Source organism: Chrysemys picta, chromosome 15 (genome assembly GCF_011386835.1).
Source record: "Chrysemys picta bellii isolate R12L10 chromosome 15, ASM1138683v2, whole genome shotgun sequence".
NCBI classification, from domain to species: domain Eukaryota; kingdom Metazoa; phylum Chordata; order Testudines; family Emydidae; genus Chrysemys; species Chrysemys picta.
Window position 1 is genome coordinate 10,342,510 of NC_088805.1, and position 17,246 is coordinate 10,359,755.

The 17,246-nt window shown below is 42.3% G+C and overlaps 1 protein-coding gene across 6 annotated transcripts in view; it reads left to right on the forward strand.

Annotated features, from left to right (window-relative positions):
• CCDC60 (coiled-coil domain containing 60) overlaps positions 1-17,246 on the forward strand; it is a 155,447-nt gene that overhangs the window by 86,543 nt on the left and 51,658 nt on the right. For all 6 annotated transcript variants that reach the window (XM_065567834.1, XM_065567835.1, XM_065567832.1 and 3 more), the window contains 2 exons: positions 10,610-10,702; positions 11,964-12,055. In XM_065567834.1, coding sequence (XP_065423906.1) covers positions 11,988-12,055 — 68 coding nt within the window. In that variant the 5' untranslated portion in view covers positions 10,610-10,702; positions 11,964-11,987. The remainder of the gene's footprint in view (positions 1-10,609; positions 10,703-11,963; positions 12,056-17,246) is intronic.

Consider the following 17,246-nt stretch of genomic DNA (forward strand, 5'->3'; position numbering starts at 1 on the left):
TTGCAAGGACTGAAAATGTAATCACAATCAGATAAGTCACTTGTGAATAGCTCATCATTGACAGTTCTAGTTTAGGACTGTATAAATCAAATATTCTGCAAATGAATGAATCCAAGATGGATCTAGTTTGCATAATCCTAAATAGGAAGATTTCAGTTTTCTGCATAAGAAAAGGTGTCATTAGCAGTAGACCTTCCTCAGTTTTATTGCAGAAATGGTTCACTAATGTCCACACTATTAAAAATCTTGATGCACAGCCAGGCTCAGGATAAAGATTCTGATCAAATTACCCTATTAGTCTAAAGAAATTAGCAAGTCTTGCCCTGTTGTTTCTGTTGCTCATAGCTTTCCTTTAGTGCGAAGGATTTGATATTTTCAAAGAAATATGGTAAGCTAGCTTGTCGGTATACAAGGCATATGTTAGAAGGGCATATAGAGTTCATTGGCAGAAGATTATATTAACCTAAGCTGCTGTGTCTATAAGCAATTTTAGCCTTTCATTTGCCCCACACAAGCTGCTTGATATTTTCTACAGTAATCGGAGGATGATCTGCTTTCTGCAACATTAATAGCCAAATTTTGGACCAAGATGTACATGTGTGGTGCTCATTGAAGCTTATTGACTTCAGTGGAAGCTACTCATAAACAGAGAGCAGAATTTAGCTTTTAGTAATTCACAAAACTCTAACCTAAAACCCAGTATCCTTTAGAACACTCAGCTCTCCTCATGCAATGATTGGTCCCTGCCAATCCCCCTTTCAGTATTGTTTGCAGAATCACTTTGTCCTTGTATGCAAGCTGTGAACCACTTCTGATTCTGCCTTCCCTGAGGTCAGAGTTCAAGGTCTCTGTGTGGCACCTAGTCATGATTGTTCCCACTAACAATCTCCAAGACCCCAGGCAGGTTGTCTTAGTATTATTATTGGCAAATTACAGAAAAATCGAGAACAAAATAAAAATAATTAAAACTAAACTTGCTTCAGATATTACACCTGAGATGTCAGTAAACGCAAAATAGTCCAGACAAAACTGATGAAATCCCCTTGTGAGTCATATGACTCTTTTGCACACTCTTACATAAAAGGGCTGTTTAAAAAAACTATGAAAGTAACTGTAATCTCAGAGTTTGTTACAAGTTCTAGTGACTGATCCATCCTATGCTATGTTTATAAGGGAAAAATATATTTACTTGCTTCCACATCCACAATTTCTTCCAATGGTAGTGCCTGAGTTCCACCATAATTGGTTGTTCATTCTACCAATAGTTCCCCCTGCCATTATGCCTTCTAAAAAGACTTTCTTCTTTCTTAAGATCAAAGAACTTTTAGGATTTGGCTTATTTTATATAAAGTTCTTTAGAAAGAGCAGCCAACTTTTTTTCTTTTGAGACTGACACATTGGACCAGCTGTTGTGTGAGGAAATTGTGCCAAGAAGTCTGTCATGTTGCATTTTTCACTTTTTTTGTTTTGTTTTTTTGTGTGGCTTAAAATGAATTTTAGTTCTTAGAAGAGATGCCAGCTTGACAGCCTTACAGTCTGAAACACTCTGTTTATCCACATAACAAGCAGCAGTAGTGCAAGCTTGCCCCTACTATCACCCTGAAAGCATATCTCAGTTTGGATGACAGGAAGGGATGCCAATTATGATGATGGCTTTGATCATGAATACATTTATTCACTAGTATGGAAACCAAGACAACTTCCCAATGGGTGAAAAGTTCTATAGCCAATTTCTACCACCACAGCCATACAGTCTTCAGCATTTTTCATGCTATCTTCTGGGTAGGTTGTCGTTTGAAGCTCTTTTCCATTACCAGCATGACAGTGCCAGACAATGTAGCCAGTCTTTCTGAGATTTTCTGGACCTTTGTTGGTACTTTTGGTAAATGTCAATGCCATTCTGTCCAGACAATACATTATCTTTTTGGCATGACTGCACTTTAAATGGAGATGGTAAAAAATACAAATGTTCATTACAAAAATTGTTGACGATTTTTGGAAATTCTAAAATTTGTGATCAGCTGAAACTGATCAAGTGCTATTTACAAAAGGAGAGGGTCAAGTCTGTGTATTTTATCTGCTACACTGTTCCTACACCATTGTTTTGTGTTCTATCCCTGTTGTGTAGAGCTTACATGTAATGGGAAAATTCTTAGTTATATGTGTGGGGCTGGAGTTGCATGCTGATATTGAGTGAAGAATTTAGCACACTATTTCACACTTTTTTTTTATTTTAGTTGTCTCTCCTTGGGAGCATGTACTTTTTCTTAGCAGTAACTCATTCTCTCCTCCTTTCTCTGCCAAGTGACACCCTACATCAATCAGTACATAAGTGATATCTCCTCCCCTACCTGCCCAGAAATTGCCTAATGCCTGGGCCTTTAAAAATAACTCCCATTTGCAACTCTACTTTCCACCATTTTTGCCCCTTCACACAGCACAAGACAGTGGCCAGGTTGTTCAGCACACTTGCCAGACCATAGGCACTGGTGCACCCCTAGATGTAGCTCATCTTATCTTAGAACTCAGGGGATTGAGCAGTCTTGCCACTCTGTAGATTACCACCGCTGCCAGTTAAGGTGACCTGCATTCCTCTCCAAGACAAGTTGTAAAATCAAGAAAGAAAAACAGAGGGAACACCAGCCAGTGCCTAGAAAGAAGACGGTCGTACAACTGCATCCAATCTGGAGCAACTCACACACAGCTACTTAACATAGCCCCAAATCAGACAAATACCAGCACTTCATCTTCATGCTGGTCAGTGCAAGTTCTGTGGTGAATAAACCCTTCACTATCCATGATCTCACTGCCGGTAATCAGCCAGATCTGCTCTGCATCACAGCAACCTGGCTAATTTGCACCATGTGATCAGTGCTGGTTCATTTGAGGACATTCACCACATATTCAGAAACACGGAGAACAAATCTGGAGGTGGACTATCCTTTCTGTTCCCTTCCAGCCTCAAATGTAAGAAAAGGTCACTCAAGAATCAAATGCCTTTGGGTGCAGACTCTTAACTGATGAGTCCATGGACAAGACTAACTACAGGAGAGGAATGATGTTCCAGTGGTTAGGTTGCTAGCCTGTGATTTGGGAGACTGGGGTTCAGTGCCCTGCTCTGACATGGACTTTTTGTGTGACCTTTGTTAAGTCACTTAGTCTCTCTGTGTCTAAGTTCTTTATCTGTAAAATGAGGATAATAGATAATGCTTTGCAGGGGTGTTTTGAGGATAAATACATTAAAAATTGTGAGCTGCTAAACTACGGTGGTAATGGGGGCCATATAAGTACCTAAGCTAGATAGCCTTAGGTCCTAATAGAAATCTTCATTGCTATCTGGTGCTCAAATAGCCAATGCATCAAACACATCCTTTGCCATCTGTGACTAGCCAGAAGATTATTCCCAATCATATGCGCAGAGCTGGCCACATTGAGCTATGCGTTTTTGACCTCCCAGGCTTCACTATTGTTACTCATCTGGGGATGAAGCCACAGGAGAGATGACATTTTGGCCTACCTTACTAAAATGCATTTATAAGAATAAGTGCCATAGCTTATTAAACTTATCCAGTCAGCAAATCATTTCCTCCTCAGCAAATCATTCCCCCACAGTACAGGTATGGAAGAAACATTAAAGCTGAATAGGAAACAATAAATAAGATTTTTCCCCTCCCTCCCCACCGGTGGTGAAATGGACAAACACATGATTTATCTAACATATTAAAACAATGACGTGCACATTCAACAATCTTCAGTGCTGAGCAGTGGTCAGAAATAGCCATTCCCCTTTGCATGTATTTGTTTATTTTACTGGTATCTTTCCATTTTGTGAGAGAGGAGTGCTTTGAAGTTCCCAGCCTGTCTGGCCTTTTCTTTAGTTTCATGGTCATCTTCAACTTTGCTGTTCTTCATCCTCTGCCATGAGGCAATCATGCTTCTGTATTCTGCAGTTTTTATTGATTTGGTCAGAAGTAATTAGAGAGATAATTATTTCTCAATTACATTTCCTTGAATCTCCTGAGGCTGTCCAGCTGTGCCTTTCCCAACCCCTTCTCAAATTAACTTTGTTCTCACTGTGGAAGAAGACAGTGTAGCCTGTTCTTTTTCTCTTGAATGGAGATGGTGCTCTAGAAGATACTGATCAGATAATTTTATTAGCAACTCCTTTCTGGGGTCACAAATGCTCATATTTTAATATAGCATTCCAATAAGAGGAAGTCCTGCATCTGACTAAAAATTGTCAATTTTCAAAGCTGTTTGTGTGTGTCTAGCCCCTTCGTTTCTGACTGGGACTCTTCAACTTCTTTCCTAGTTCACTTGAAACTCCTGTTTAAAGTTTACTGAATACCAGAATGATAGTCTGTACCATTCTCACTCTGAAAGGCAGATATTTTTTTTTAAAAATTTCAGTTCAGCACAGATTACATCCATTTCTAATGGGATGGATTAATGCAATCCAAAGCATTTTATTTTTAAATATAAGATGGGGGGAAGCATTTATAATTTCGACATCAGCAATGGGGTGATGTCTAGAAAACCTTAACCAAGAGCGGAAATACTTTCATTGGTCAGACACTACAAAACACAGGGAATAGATGAATTGGGAAGTGTTGCATAAAACTAAACCCTTTGGCATGTTGCCTAACAGCCACATCAATGAAACAAAACAGGAATCGGAAATGCAAAAATAGAGATGTCATGTACAAGTGTGAGAGAATTTTTCTAACAGCTTGTGATGACCCGTTTGAAATATTATGCATCTTAGTAACCCTAACCCTAATAATATAGTCACTCAAGGAGCCAACATGAACTCCTAGCAGAGTTACACCAGGGATTAATTTGTCCCACGGATTTTAATTACTAAAAAAGTAACAAAATTAGGTCAGTGTTCCTTGGAGACCAGGATCTCCATGAGGTATAATAATAAGCTGAGGGAAACAGACTGGATAAACAAAACAAGGCTATTTAAGCTTTTTTTCAAGTACAGAAACAGCAGGGTTTTGGCTCCTTTCTACGTACCTTTATGATCCCCATCATCACAGCATCTGAATTCTTCATAAATGATAATGAATTTACTTTGCAAAATCCCTGTGCTGGTTAAGTGTAATGAGAAGTGTGGTTTATTCCAGTTTTACAGATGGGGAGCAGAGGCACAGAGAGAGTCAGTATTTGATCCAGAACCCCTGGAAAGACTCCCATTAACTTCAGTGGGCTTTGGATCAGGGATCTGCCTGGGGTCACACAGGAAGTCTGTGTCAGAGCTGGGAATTGATCCCATGTATCCTGAGTTTGTCTTGTGCCTTGAGCAAAAGACCTCCCTTTCCTCTCCTTTTACATCCTTCATGTACTATTTCCCTATTCCTCCTGCACTCACAGCCCAAAGGTGATGGCATGGTAACTACTGCAACAGCTCTACACTAGCCAGCTATTCCCCTCAGCAAAGAGAGTTCTCAAATGGCCAATGTAGGGTGCTTTGAATCATTAGACTGGTGTAGTATACCCATAATGGATCAGAGGATCTGGCCTTGTATCTAAGAATTTCTGTTGTGTCTGTTTGTTTCTGTGGTTTTTTTTTAAAAGACGAAGCACTTTTTAAATATTATTTTGAGCACAATCTTAATTCTACATTACTCATTCTTAATGAAGCTTTTTGCCTTGGAATCTGTGTTAAATTGCGAATTCTCCTTCAGTCCTTATTCCTCTGTTCACATTTCCTTGCCCTAATGGAGGAAAAAGGAGGAAAGGGCCAGTACTGAGCAGGTGATGTAAAAAAGTAAAATAAAATAAAAGCTCCGAGTACTGCACTGGAACTCAGCTTGACGACTGCCTATAAAAAACAACATTCAGAATTCAGTCCAGTAGGCAGCCAAAACATGAAGCTTTGGCACCTCCACATCAAGGGTTTCATGAGAGCGGATTAGATTTATTGATATGATTAAGAGTTATCTTTACTAGGTTGATGGTAGGCAGGCCACAAATGCACTAAGTCAGTCATATGGCTAATGGGCGCTCTGTGATGGAGGAAGCTCAGATTCATTTCAAACACATTAACATTTTGCAACTATAACTGTAAAGCAGTAATAAAACTCCCAACCCATGCATTACTTTAGAAGGCAAAGGAATGCAAGCAGTGAGCCAATTCACCTACCTTGGCAGTAACATGCAAGCCAATGGGGATCGCCAGAAGGCAATAATATCACAAATTGGCAAGGCAACAGCTGCATTCACCAGTTAAAACAAGATGATCATTGAAAATCTACCACTCAAAGACCAAACTATGAATCATCAACTCAAATGTTATTTCCACCTTAACATATAGATGTGAACGCTGGAAATCCACCAAAGATATAGACAGGTGACTAATGCCTTCAAAAGCAAATACCTCAGGAAAATACTAGGAGTTCAATGGAAAGAATTGATAACAAATGCTGAGATCTGTCAGTGTTCAACAACTCTCTATCTCCAGAGTTACCCAGAAAAGAAAATTGAAAATATTTGAGACATGTTTTAAAAATGAAGCCCCAGAGTGTCGGCTAGGGCAGAGATGCATGCACTGGATAGCTGTAGAAACACACAAAAGGAGGTGACTGGTAGAATCCCTCTGTCAAACAGTACTTAGATGGGAAACTTATGGAATTTAACAACATAGAGGATGGGTGAAGTATGGCCAAGGATAGACAGGGAAGGTGGATCTTCATTTGTGCCCTAAGTAACATTTGATGGGCACAGGAAGGATTCAGATTCAGTTTTGCAAGAACAGAGCTGGGTCCAATCAGATGGCATCTAGCTCCACCTGCTGTAGCTTCTCTGCAGTTCATTTGTCTCCACAACTGCTAGGTACATATATCCTGATCTCAACAAAAATTACTGACCTTTAATCATCCTCATCAGAAATATTTTTGGATGATTTCCCATGCAATCTTGCTTTGGGTCATGTTTCCATAGATAATTTATGGATTTTGATAGTTATAAAAATACCAGTGGTTCATACATATGGAATTATGTGATATTATGTCATGGCAATCCAGTAATATTGAAAATGGGAAATGATCACTGGAACTGTCCTTTAAATATTTAAAAAGGAGATGGGATTTTTCTCATAGCCTATTTATTCAGAGAAAAAAAAAATAATCCTTTCGTGAATCCTGCACATAACATGTCATATTTGTCTATGTGGATCATTTCAATAATATGATGTTGGGAGTTGAACAGATGAGACATTTCCATATTGTTTTAGTCACTTTTTCCCATTTCAGACACTGCAAATTAAAAAGACAGATCTCTGTTATTATATGATGGTGTTGTGACTACCCATGTACTATTTCAAGGCTAGATTCTGCCCTGGGCTAACGTCGTCTTGCAGGGGACTGGGTGTAAGGACAACCCCCTCATGTATTCTGTTTTAGGGCTGCCTGAGTCATATCTCCAGCGCTTAGGGGAGCGCAAGGGTTGTGTCCCAGCTACTCCCCACAAAGAGTGACTGGGCAGATTTACCATGAAACAAACCATGCGGTGGCATGGGACCCCCAACAACAGAGTCCCACTCCCCGCCCCCCCAAATGCAGGACAAATATCTGACAACCTGTCCCCGAGTCCCAGCCGGCAGGGCTCAGACAGGCAGGCTGCCTGCATGCCGTGGCCAGTGGCCCCACGGCACTCCTGTAAGCGGCCGGCTGCTGGCATATCTGTGCGTGCCCCTGGCAGGGGAGGGGAGAGGTGCTCCACGCACTGCTCCTGCCCCAGGCAGCGCATGGAGACCTGCTCTGTCCCACCCCACAAGGGGCACGCAGAGACATGCCAGCAGGAGGGCTAAGGCGGCTCCCTGCCTGCTCTGCCTCCCTCCCTCCGCACTGCTTTGCTCCCAGAAGTGGCCGGCATGTCCCTGCGGCCCCTGGGTGTGTGTGTGTCTCTCTCTCTCCGCGCGCTGCCCCTGCCCTGAGTGCCAACTCCGCAGCTCCCATTGGCCAGAAACTGCGGCCAATGGGAGCTGTGGGGGCGGTGCCTGCGGGTAGCAGTGCATGGAGACCCCCTGCCCCACCCCCGCCTAGGAGCTGCTGCCAGATGGGGTGTGTGCCAATCGCTTTGGGAGCCGTGCTGCCCAAGGTAAGTGCCCCCTCCAGCACCCCAACCCCCTGACCCAGCCCAGAGCCTGCACCAAGCTCCCAAACTTCCTCCCAGAACCCGCCCCCTCCTGAACCCCAACCCCCTGCCCCAATCAAGGTATCTCATTTTATTTTAATTTACTGCCCATTACTTATAGGAGGAGGGTGAAGAAAAAAAGAATGAAAACCGAGGGGAAGATAAGGGAGAATGTTCTTTTTCTTGGCTGAGTCCCGAGGGTGAGGCCCCGAAAGTGAAGCTGCACACCGGGCCCCACTAACTCTAAATCCACCACTGGCAGAGAGTAGCTGGAGGCATGTCTCTGCCCTTCCTTTGCCTCTCAGTAGCCAGTAGAGCTGCCATCCGCAGGAGCAGAGGTATATTGTACCCCAGAAAGGATGTTCACAAATTTATTCTCCACTAATGCAATTGGGAATTCAAGGGAGGAGTTGAGCCTGTCTGAGGAACATTGCCTCCTGATGCACGTGCTGGGGTGCTGTAGCTTTGCAATGACTCTTAGTCCATGGTCTAATGGAAGAAGTGTCCTGTACTGCTGCTCATGGATATAAACAACCGATGCAGTCTTTGGGCTAGGTTCTGTCACCCTTACTCACATTTAGCTTTATCTTATTCCACAAGCTAGCACACTGATTTTAGTGGTATTACTTACAGAGTAAGGATACTACTCAGCATAATAAATGACACAGAATCTGGCCCTTGGTGTCACTGGCTGGGAAAGACATACTGGCAGGAACGGACAGGCAAATAACTCCACTGATGCTGGGAAGAGAAGAGAACCTCAATGAAGGAGCAAGAGTGAAGAAAAACCAGAAAGAAAAATGACACATGGAGGGAAAGAGGACTGAAGGAGGCCTAAAACTGCTCGAAATTTCTTTGAATGGACAATTTTCACCCTACTCTGAAAACAGCACCTGGATGCATGCACGCACATGCACGGGGTATTCACCAAAACATCCAAGTCCATTTCCTTCCGGAGTTTAATCTATATTCTTATGAACAACAAACAAACTGAGATTCCATCTGAGCTGGCAGGTTCTATGTTATTTTTCCCTGCAGGCCACCTTGTTTCATTCTCCTCGCCCCTCTCTTCACATAGAGAGACCATGGTGATAGATCCTCACTCCTGGGTCCATACTCCAAGGCAGAAGCTTCCCAAGTTCAAAGTTTTAAACTGGTGGTTCCAGCAGCAGACATCTCCTGCCAACCCCCGCAGTGAAAGTTGGTACCTACTAGTGCTCCTTTCTGACAGTAGGATGGCTTGTACAGGGAAAGGGCTCTCCGGGACCACTGAATCCGGCTTCTGTGTATATAGCTACCTTTCGTTTCCTCAACATTTCATCTGCTATCTTATATCTTTTCCTCAGAATATCCTATTTCAACCGCTGGTGCTTTGACCCTAGTGCCTTACGTTCATTTTTATAAAATTGTTTTCATTTGGCCCCACTGGCAGTCAGTCTTCAGTCAGTTGACTGCATCAGTCAACACACTGGAACATCTATCCTGACAACTTTCCAGTGTCTGAGGACTTTGTTCCTCCCTCACTTGGCCTTTGTTCTAGGTAAAGTTGTGTGTTGGTTGGCGTTTTTTACACCCTCCGTTCCTTAACACACTATTCTGGTGGTGCTTAACATTTACTGCTCATTGAGCACTTCACCCAAAGTGAAAGCGCTGAGTCTGGTATGCATCGAGCAGACCTCTTCACCTTCAGTATACTGTCAGCTCTGCACTAACCTTCTGGATGCAGCTAACCAAAGCCTCTGGCTAGTCCTGCTTTAATTAAATTAGTCAATAAACCAGCTCCTTAGTCCAAGAATACTGCAGGAAAAATTAATCATTTTGCTGTCCTCTCAGCCCGATCACCATGCATAGTTCAGAGTTCTGTAAGCTTTTGTCTTTTATTAAGACATTTAAAATAGTTTTGTTTTTTGTACCTGTGGGAATATATTTTCCTCCTACTTGGAAAAAAAAACTGGTGCTTGGAGGACTGAGGAAGTGCCTGTGTTTCACTTCAGGGGATTGCATGTGTGTGCTGAAGCACAGACCCAAGAGTGGTGATCTATGACAATGTATAACTTCAGGGAACAGCAGTTACAGGTAATTAATTTCCTATTTATTCCAAGTTTGGGGAATTGGATTTCCCTTTTAGCTTAGACGCAGTGACCCAGCTAAACAATTTTCCAAGAGAAATGTTGTTATTTAAAGCACTTTAAGCACTCAAGCAACTTAATTTAAAATCTATGCATGCATTTTGCACAGTGGTGTGTTTGAATATGCCTCAAATGTGAATATATTTTTGTGTGCCAAAATTACACAGGTTTGTATGCCTTTCTTCATATGAAAATTAGCTGTCATTTATGACTAAATGTGCAAAGATAGATTAGCACAAGAAAATTGATTTGTGCAACTAATTTTGAAGATCTTGTTCTTATATTACACAGATACTTAGCAGTAGCAGTACAAAATAATTATGTTTGACTTATTTTTTTAGGAGCCAATAAAAGAGGAGGTATCCACTGCTCAGGAAGAAGTACTAAAGAAAGTGGATGCAGTGACTATTGGAAAGATTTCCCCAAGACCAAAGGTGAGTTTAAATTGCTCACTAAGGTCCTCATTCAGCAAAGTACTTAAGCACATGCATAATTTTAGACAATAAGACTTACCCGCATGCTGAAAGTTACCTACATAAGTACCTTGCTGAATCGAGGCCTAAATCCTTACTCCACATCATGATACTACATCATTACTTTTAACCTAATTGAACACTTCTCAAAAAGCAGTAAGAAATCCTGCTTTTTCTCTGGCTGATAAACATTCTAAACTTTATGGGCCAATTCTCCTTACCAAGGTAAAATCTACCATTGAAGTCAGCAGAAAGTTTGCCTACGGGGAAGGACTGCAGGATCAGGTCCTAATTTGATAACACTGTTGCTGTTAATGTCCATGCTTAGTAATGGTAATCTCTTCCACTCTGTTCATTTGAATGTACACGTTATAAAAGGCCTGGATCTTAACCTATATTGATGCTCAGTGCAGAAATGGTTAGCACATGATTATAGTTTTCATTTCAAACAGTTATTTATATTTGATTGATTTTTAGAGCATCTGCCACCATAGCGCATATCTAAATCTATAGGACCAGCTGTTATATTTTGGTGTTATTCCACTGCATTAGTGACCTAACAGCATCATTTTAAAATATTGAATGGCTTGGAGATATTTTACTCAAATGCCTCTTTCTGCTAAGCCCAGAACAATTACTGTGGCAAGTCTGCTGCTGTAATTCATCCAAGATCACCCAAGCATATGTTCTAGTTGATGTGTAATGTAACAATGCAGAACTACATTATAGTCTATGGCTATCTACACTGAAGCAATTCCTACAGCATACATTTAAAGAAAAAACTAGAAAGCTGGTTACCACATTGGCTATTCTAAAGTACATTTCCCTCTCACACTTGTATTTAACAATTTGCCTGGGTTGGCTTTGACGGTCCAGCAACAAGATTTTGATTTATTTATTGCAGTGTGCTCTCACCTTTTTGTTTATTTTAAATCTGCTAGATCTCCCTTCTGTTTAGCACAAAACTGAATGTTGGAAGGTTGGTTGATCCTGAATTTTTTTTATTTTATTTTTTATACATGTGTAAGCACATTAGAGAGTAAACAAAAGGTAGAGTTCTGCATTTGAAAATGCATGAAAGCTGTGACTACTGATACTAATAACCTTTTTAAAAGAACCTAGGAACTATTGTGCAACCGTAAGTTTAGCTGCATCCACTGTCTCCACTTTAATGAACTATTTTCATTAACATCCAGTTTCTTTTCCTTACAATTATTTTCAGTCTACTACACAAGAACCTTTGAAGATGCCCCCACCATTTAAACAAATAGAAAAGGATCTGAAGACTCTTAGTAAAGATCTTACTCACACGAGGTAAAAATCTAGAGTACACAGAAATGGACTTTTTAAGGCCATGGGTAGAAAAGCAAGATTCCTTGGGCTGCAATAGCCGCACTCTGGTTATGGGCAAACTAGGCAACGATAACTACCAACAGTTTGGAAATGGAGTTTTTCTCTCTCTCGCTCTCATTTATGCTTATTCAAAATGATGTCATCTCTGCATGAAGAAATGGTGATAGTTTGGGTGGGTCTATGTTACAGAGCTCTCACAAAGCACCATTACAGCATTCTTATAATATCGTTTATTCAGATGCTTGGCACCCTCTCTTCCGTCATTGCACAAATCAATATTGTGGTGCGATCGGTAATCAAAGCAGTCAAAAATGCGAAGAAAATGTTCGAGTATATAAAGAATGGGATAGAAAATAATAGTGTAAATATTGTAATGCTACTGTAGAAAGGGATGTATGCACTCACTTGGAATACTGTGTTTAGTTCTGGTCTCAAAACAGACATGGAAGAAAGAGAAGTGTGTTTACAGCCCTGACTGAGTCCTCCCGAGGGGACAGTCACCAGGCCATTATAACTGGGCCCAACTTCTGGATCCATGTACTTTCAAGCCAGCTGGGTCTGGGCAGCAACCAGTCACTGGTTCTACCTCTGGGCCTCCAGAGTGCGAACTCCCTCTCTGGCCCCTTCCGTGAGATGTGAGACACTGCAGTCAGAATCAGGGCTGAAGATTGACTCCTTTAATGTTTTGTAATGAGCACATCCACACATTAGATAGGAGCTTTATGCTCTGAAATCCTTAAGGTGCTTTTGAAAATCTCCCCCCTCTTAGTTTTAACATGCAATACAAGAGATTTAAAACTTGCTTTAAGTATAAAACTCAACATAATCTTAACTATTGAGCAGTAAAGATTCTGGGTTAGGGTTGCCAGGTGTCTGGTTTTCAACCAGAATGCCTGGTCGAAAAGGAACCCTGGCAGCTCTGGTCAGCACTACTGACTGGGCCGTTAAAAGTCCGGTTAGCAGCGCAGCGGGGCTAAGACAGGTTACCTGCCTGCCATGGCTCCATGCGGCTCCCGGAAGAAGTGGCATGTCTCCCCTCTGGCTCCTAGGCATGGGGCAGCCAGGGGGCTCCATGCACTGCCCCTTCCCCAAGCACCAGCTCCGTTGCTCCCATTGGCCGGGAACCGCGGCCAATAGGAGCTGCGGGGGCGGCGCCTGCAGACAGGGCAATGTGCAGAGCTGCCTGGCCGCACCTCCATGTAGGAGCCGGAGTGGGGACATGCTGCTGCTGCTTCCAGGAGCTGCCTGAGGTAAGTGCTGCCCAGAGCCTGCACCCCATCCCGCACTCCAACCCTCTGTCCCAGCCCTGATCCCCCTCCCACCCACCAAACCCCTCCATCCCAGCCTGGAGCACCCTCCTGCCCCCCAAATCCCTCATCCCCAGCTCCACCCCAGAGCCTGCACCCATAGCTGGAGCCCTCACCCCCTCCCACATCCCAACCCACTGCCTCAGCCCAGAGCCCCCTCCCACACCCTGAACTCCTCATTTCTGGCCCCACCTCAGAGGGGTCAGGGCAAGGGTGTTCAATTTTGTGCAAGTAGAAAGTTGGCAACCCTTCTCTGGGTCATTATGACAGGGAACACTCACCTCTCATGAGCACCTCCTTTGGTTGGGTGCGAACCTGCACACACTCCCACCACCCGTGGTGGCTGTTAATGTTGTCAGATGGGTCTTCAGTGTCTCAGCCCTCCGGCCAAGTCACACACAGTCAGTGTGTAAATGAACAAACCCCTTGCAGGGTAAAAATTCAACAGGGCCTGTCCCTCTGCCCTTGTTAAAATCTTTAGCTCTGTCTCTGGGCTCAGTCCTCAGCATCTTCTGGGCTTGCTTTAAGTCTGTCCCTGCCCTATTATACAGTAGCGCCACAGGTCTTTCTCCGTGGAGACTCTTCACCTTTAGCTGATCTGTGGTGTCCCAGCTCTCCAGTCAGGTCACTTCTTATCTTCAGTCCCCTTCCAGGGGCATGGGGGAGAGGAACAAAGTTCAACAAATGGTTGACCCTCTTCAGGGTCTTCAGCCCCATCCCTGGGCCTGTTTAATAGCCCAGCCCATTTCTTGGGCTTCTAAAAAAAACTTGTTCCTTCTCGGGGCTTTGGCCACTTCCCCAGCAGCCAGTGGGTGGGACCCTGGTTCACCCACTACTCTGGTCCCAACCCAGGGACCCTACAAATAGGAATCATGTGCTATTTGAATAACCCATCTTCTGGTTCTTCCTTGAGCTCCAGAAGGAGCACCCTTCCTTACTCCTCTGTTCCCAATCAGGAGCTGACCGGCTCATCCCATGCAGCTCCTTTTATCTGAGCCTGCTGTGTTCCGATTGGCTGCTTCCCTGCAGCCTTTCTAGGCAGGCCTGGATGACTCACTTTCACTGCTCCTTTTCTGGAGCAAGATATGGTAGGACCGCAAGGCCTCCAGCAGAGGGACTCAAATGGACCATAGATCATCTGACCTTGTCTGTGTCACAGATCACCAACGCCACCCAGCACCCACACACTAAACCCAACAACCAAATTAGACCAAGGTATTGGAGCCTTAGTGTGAAAGAGCCTTATTGTAAATGAATATCCGGCCTGCTGACTCTCCACTCTGCTTCACCGGTTTTACACTTGCTTAATTGACTACAATGGTGTTAAACTGGCACAATACTGGTGCAATGTAAATGAGAGCGTCAGGGCCAAAGTTTCTCTTAATTCCTTGTAACTGAGCGGTCTAATCCCTGTTTTCATGATCAATTTAGTGAAATGTTAAAAAGAATAACATCTAACTAAATCTTTCGTCTGCTGTTCTGCCAGATGTTCCTTTGCACTGAACTGCTTAGAGACCATTCACTAAATTTGCTCAATAATAGCTTAACTAGATATTAAATTGCATTCATGTATGCCTTGCAGTAGGTAACTCTACAGTCGTCTGAAATATTTCCTTGGAACCTTCTAGCATTCTTTAATTTGAATGTCAAACTAAGAAAAAGTAAACATTTTTTGCAATTAAAGCGGCAAGCATTTGTACACAAAAAGATTGTTTTACTCCTGGCAAGGTTTAGTTACAGCCTGCTGCAAATAAATGCTGACAAATTACCACTGTCAACCCCGGTGGGATACAGATTACACAAGTGTTTACAACAAGGGCTGTAGACTTTGAAAAGCATTCTCTAGACACAATAGCGGAATTAAAGCAAGCAGCAGTAAAGAAGATGGACACTGGTACAAGCAGTAGATAATTTCTTAGGCTAAACCTAGGCAAATGTGTGTTCTCTGAATGGCTGAAACATTTTATCAGCATAAAATATGCTAAAAGCAAAAAATTACATTCTTGCAACGTTAGGCTGAAATTCTAATTGCACAAAAGTCAAGAAATTCCGAGCTAAGTTTCCCACAGAAAGCTTTACTCTCCTATTTGCACATATATATTGCAATATAATTAGAATATTACATTTCACAAAAACATGATGGTTTTACAAAATCCTAAATTTTATCCCAGAATTCCATTCTAGTTATGGAAGGTAATATCAGAGTTCTGTTTTAACCCGTCATCCTTCTGACATTCTCCCTGCCTTCTCTGAACTTCTTCCCTGATTATTTTGCTTATTCAAATCCTAGTGAAATTTTACCTCATAAACTAGGTAATAAAATACATAATAAATACTTCACAAAATAAATACTGTTATCTAGGCTGAAGAGACCACTTCAGAATAAGGCATAATTTACTTTTGCCAAAAGTGCATTGTTAGCTACTATTCAAGAGAACTGCACTAGATTGGTTGTCTGTACGCATTGTTCATTGCTAATCTTCAGTGGGATTGTCACTTTGAGGTCAAATTAAAGTTCTTTTGATGATAACCCGCCTCTGTTCAGTATTGCTTCTTGAAGTTTGTGATGTAGCTACATGGAACTCATGTTGTCCAGTATTGCTTACCTTTGGACATGTCTGCAGAACAAAATCCAATTGGCATTAAAGGAATCATTATTAATCTCTGCAGAGAGGCCTATGACTGATTTGGCATGGAGAGTGAAGTCCTCTCATTTCCTTAGAGGTGATACCTTTAGAATTGGGATGAGACATAGTGTATGGGCAGTGCTGGAAGTGCATAGTCCCTTTCCTATATGGTTATCTATTTTGTGGATAGGATTGGAGTTTCATTTACGAGGGCTGGCAATTTTACACTTTTCACAAACCCTAAATTCACTAAAATGAATCTATGTTAAGACTGGAGGAACAGTTCTCTGAATCATTCAGAGAAAATCTGAACCAATTACATTCAGAAGTATTATGGAGTTTATACACCCACACACCCAAGAAGTAAGGACCAGGAGCTAATGCAGGTACAAAGCAGCAGGAACTCCCTGAGCTGGATCTGATTACAGCTGTTATAATAGCTGTTTTCTTAACAGAGAGGGCTGGCTGAGGAGAAAATGTTCTCCTGGGGAAGACTTGGAGAGGAGTCTCTCACCTGAGTAACCATATGACCCACCACAGGCTTGGTTGAAGCAAGCTGGCCCAGTGATTGTATTACTATTTAAGATTGTATGCAGTTTCGTTGTAGCCATGTTGGTCCTAGGATATTAGAGAGACAAGGTGAGTGAGGTAATACCTCTTTTTAGGACCAACTTCTGTTGGTAAGAGAGACAAGCTTTCTGAGAAGAAGAGCTCTGTCTAAGCTCGAAAACTCTCTCACAAACAGAAGTTGGTCCAATAAAATACATTACTTACCCACTTTGTTTATTAAAATTGGGCTGTCCTAAGTCATTTATTACAAGTGTCATTTTTTACCAGATTTAAGTAGACTGAAGAGGGCCTGATTTAGACTATCAGCTGATACTTCCAACAAGGGTTTTAGAAACTGCACTCCACCTGCCTAGAAATATTTAAGTTCAGAGAAGCTTTTCTTTTAGAAGTACCGTTAAAGTTCAGAAGGTGCTCTCACATTTAATGGGTATTGTAATAGAAATCTTGTGAGTCCGTAATTTCTGAGAGGTTTCAAGTGAACTTTGTACTTGTGAAAGGTACTAGAATGTCAGTCTGGAGAGGGTTCTCTTTACCGTATTATACAGAACTGGTATAGCACAAGCAGTGGCTGGCAGGCTTCCATCAGCAACCCTGTTATTGTGCTACAGGATTGACCTGGAGAGACTAATTCTGAGGTATTTCAGGGAC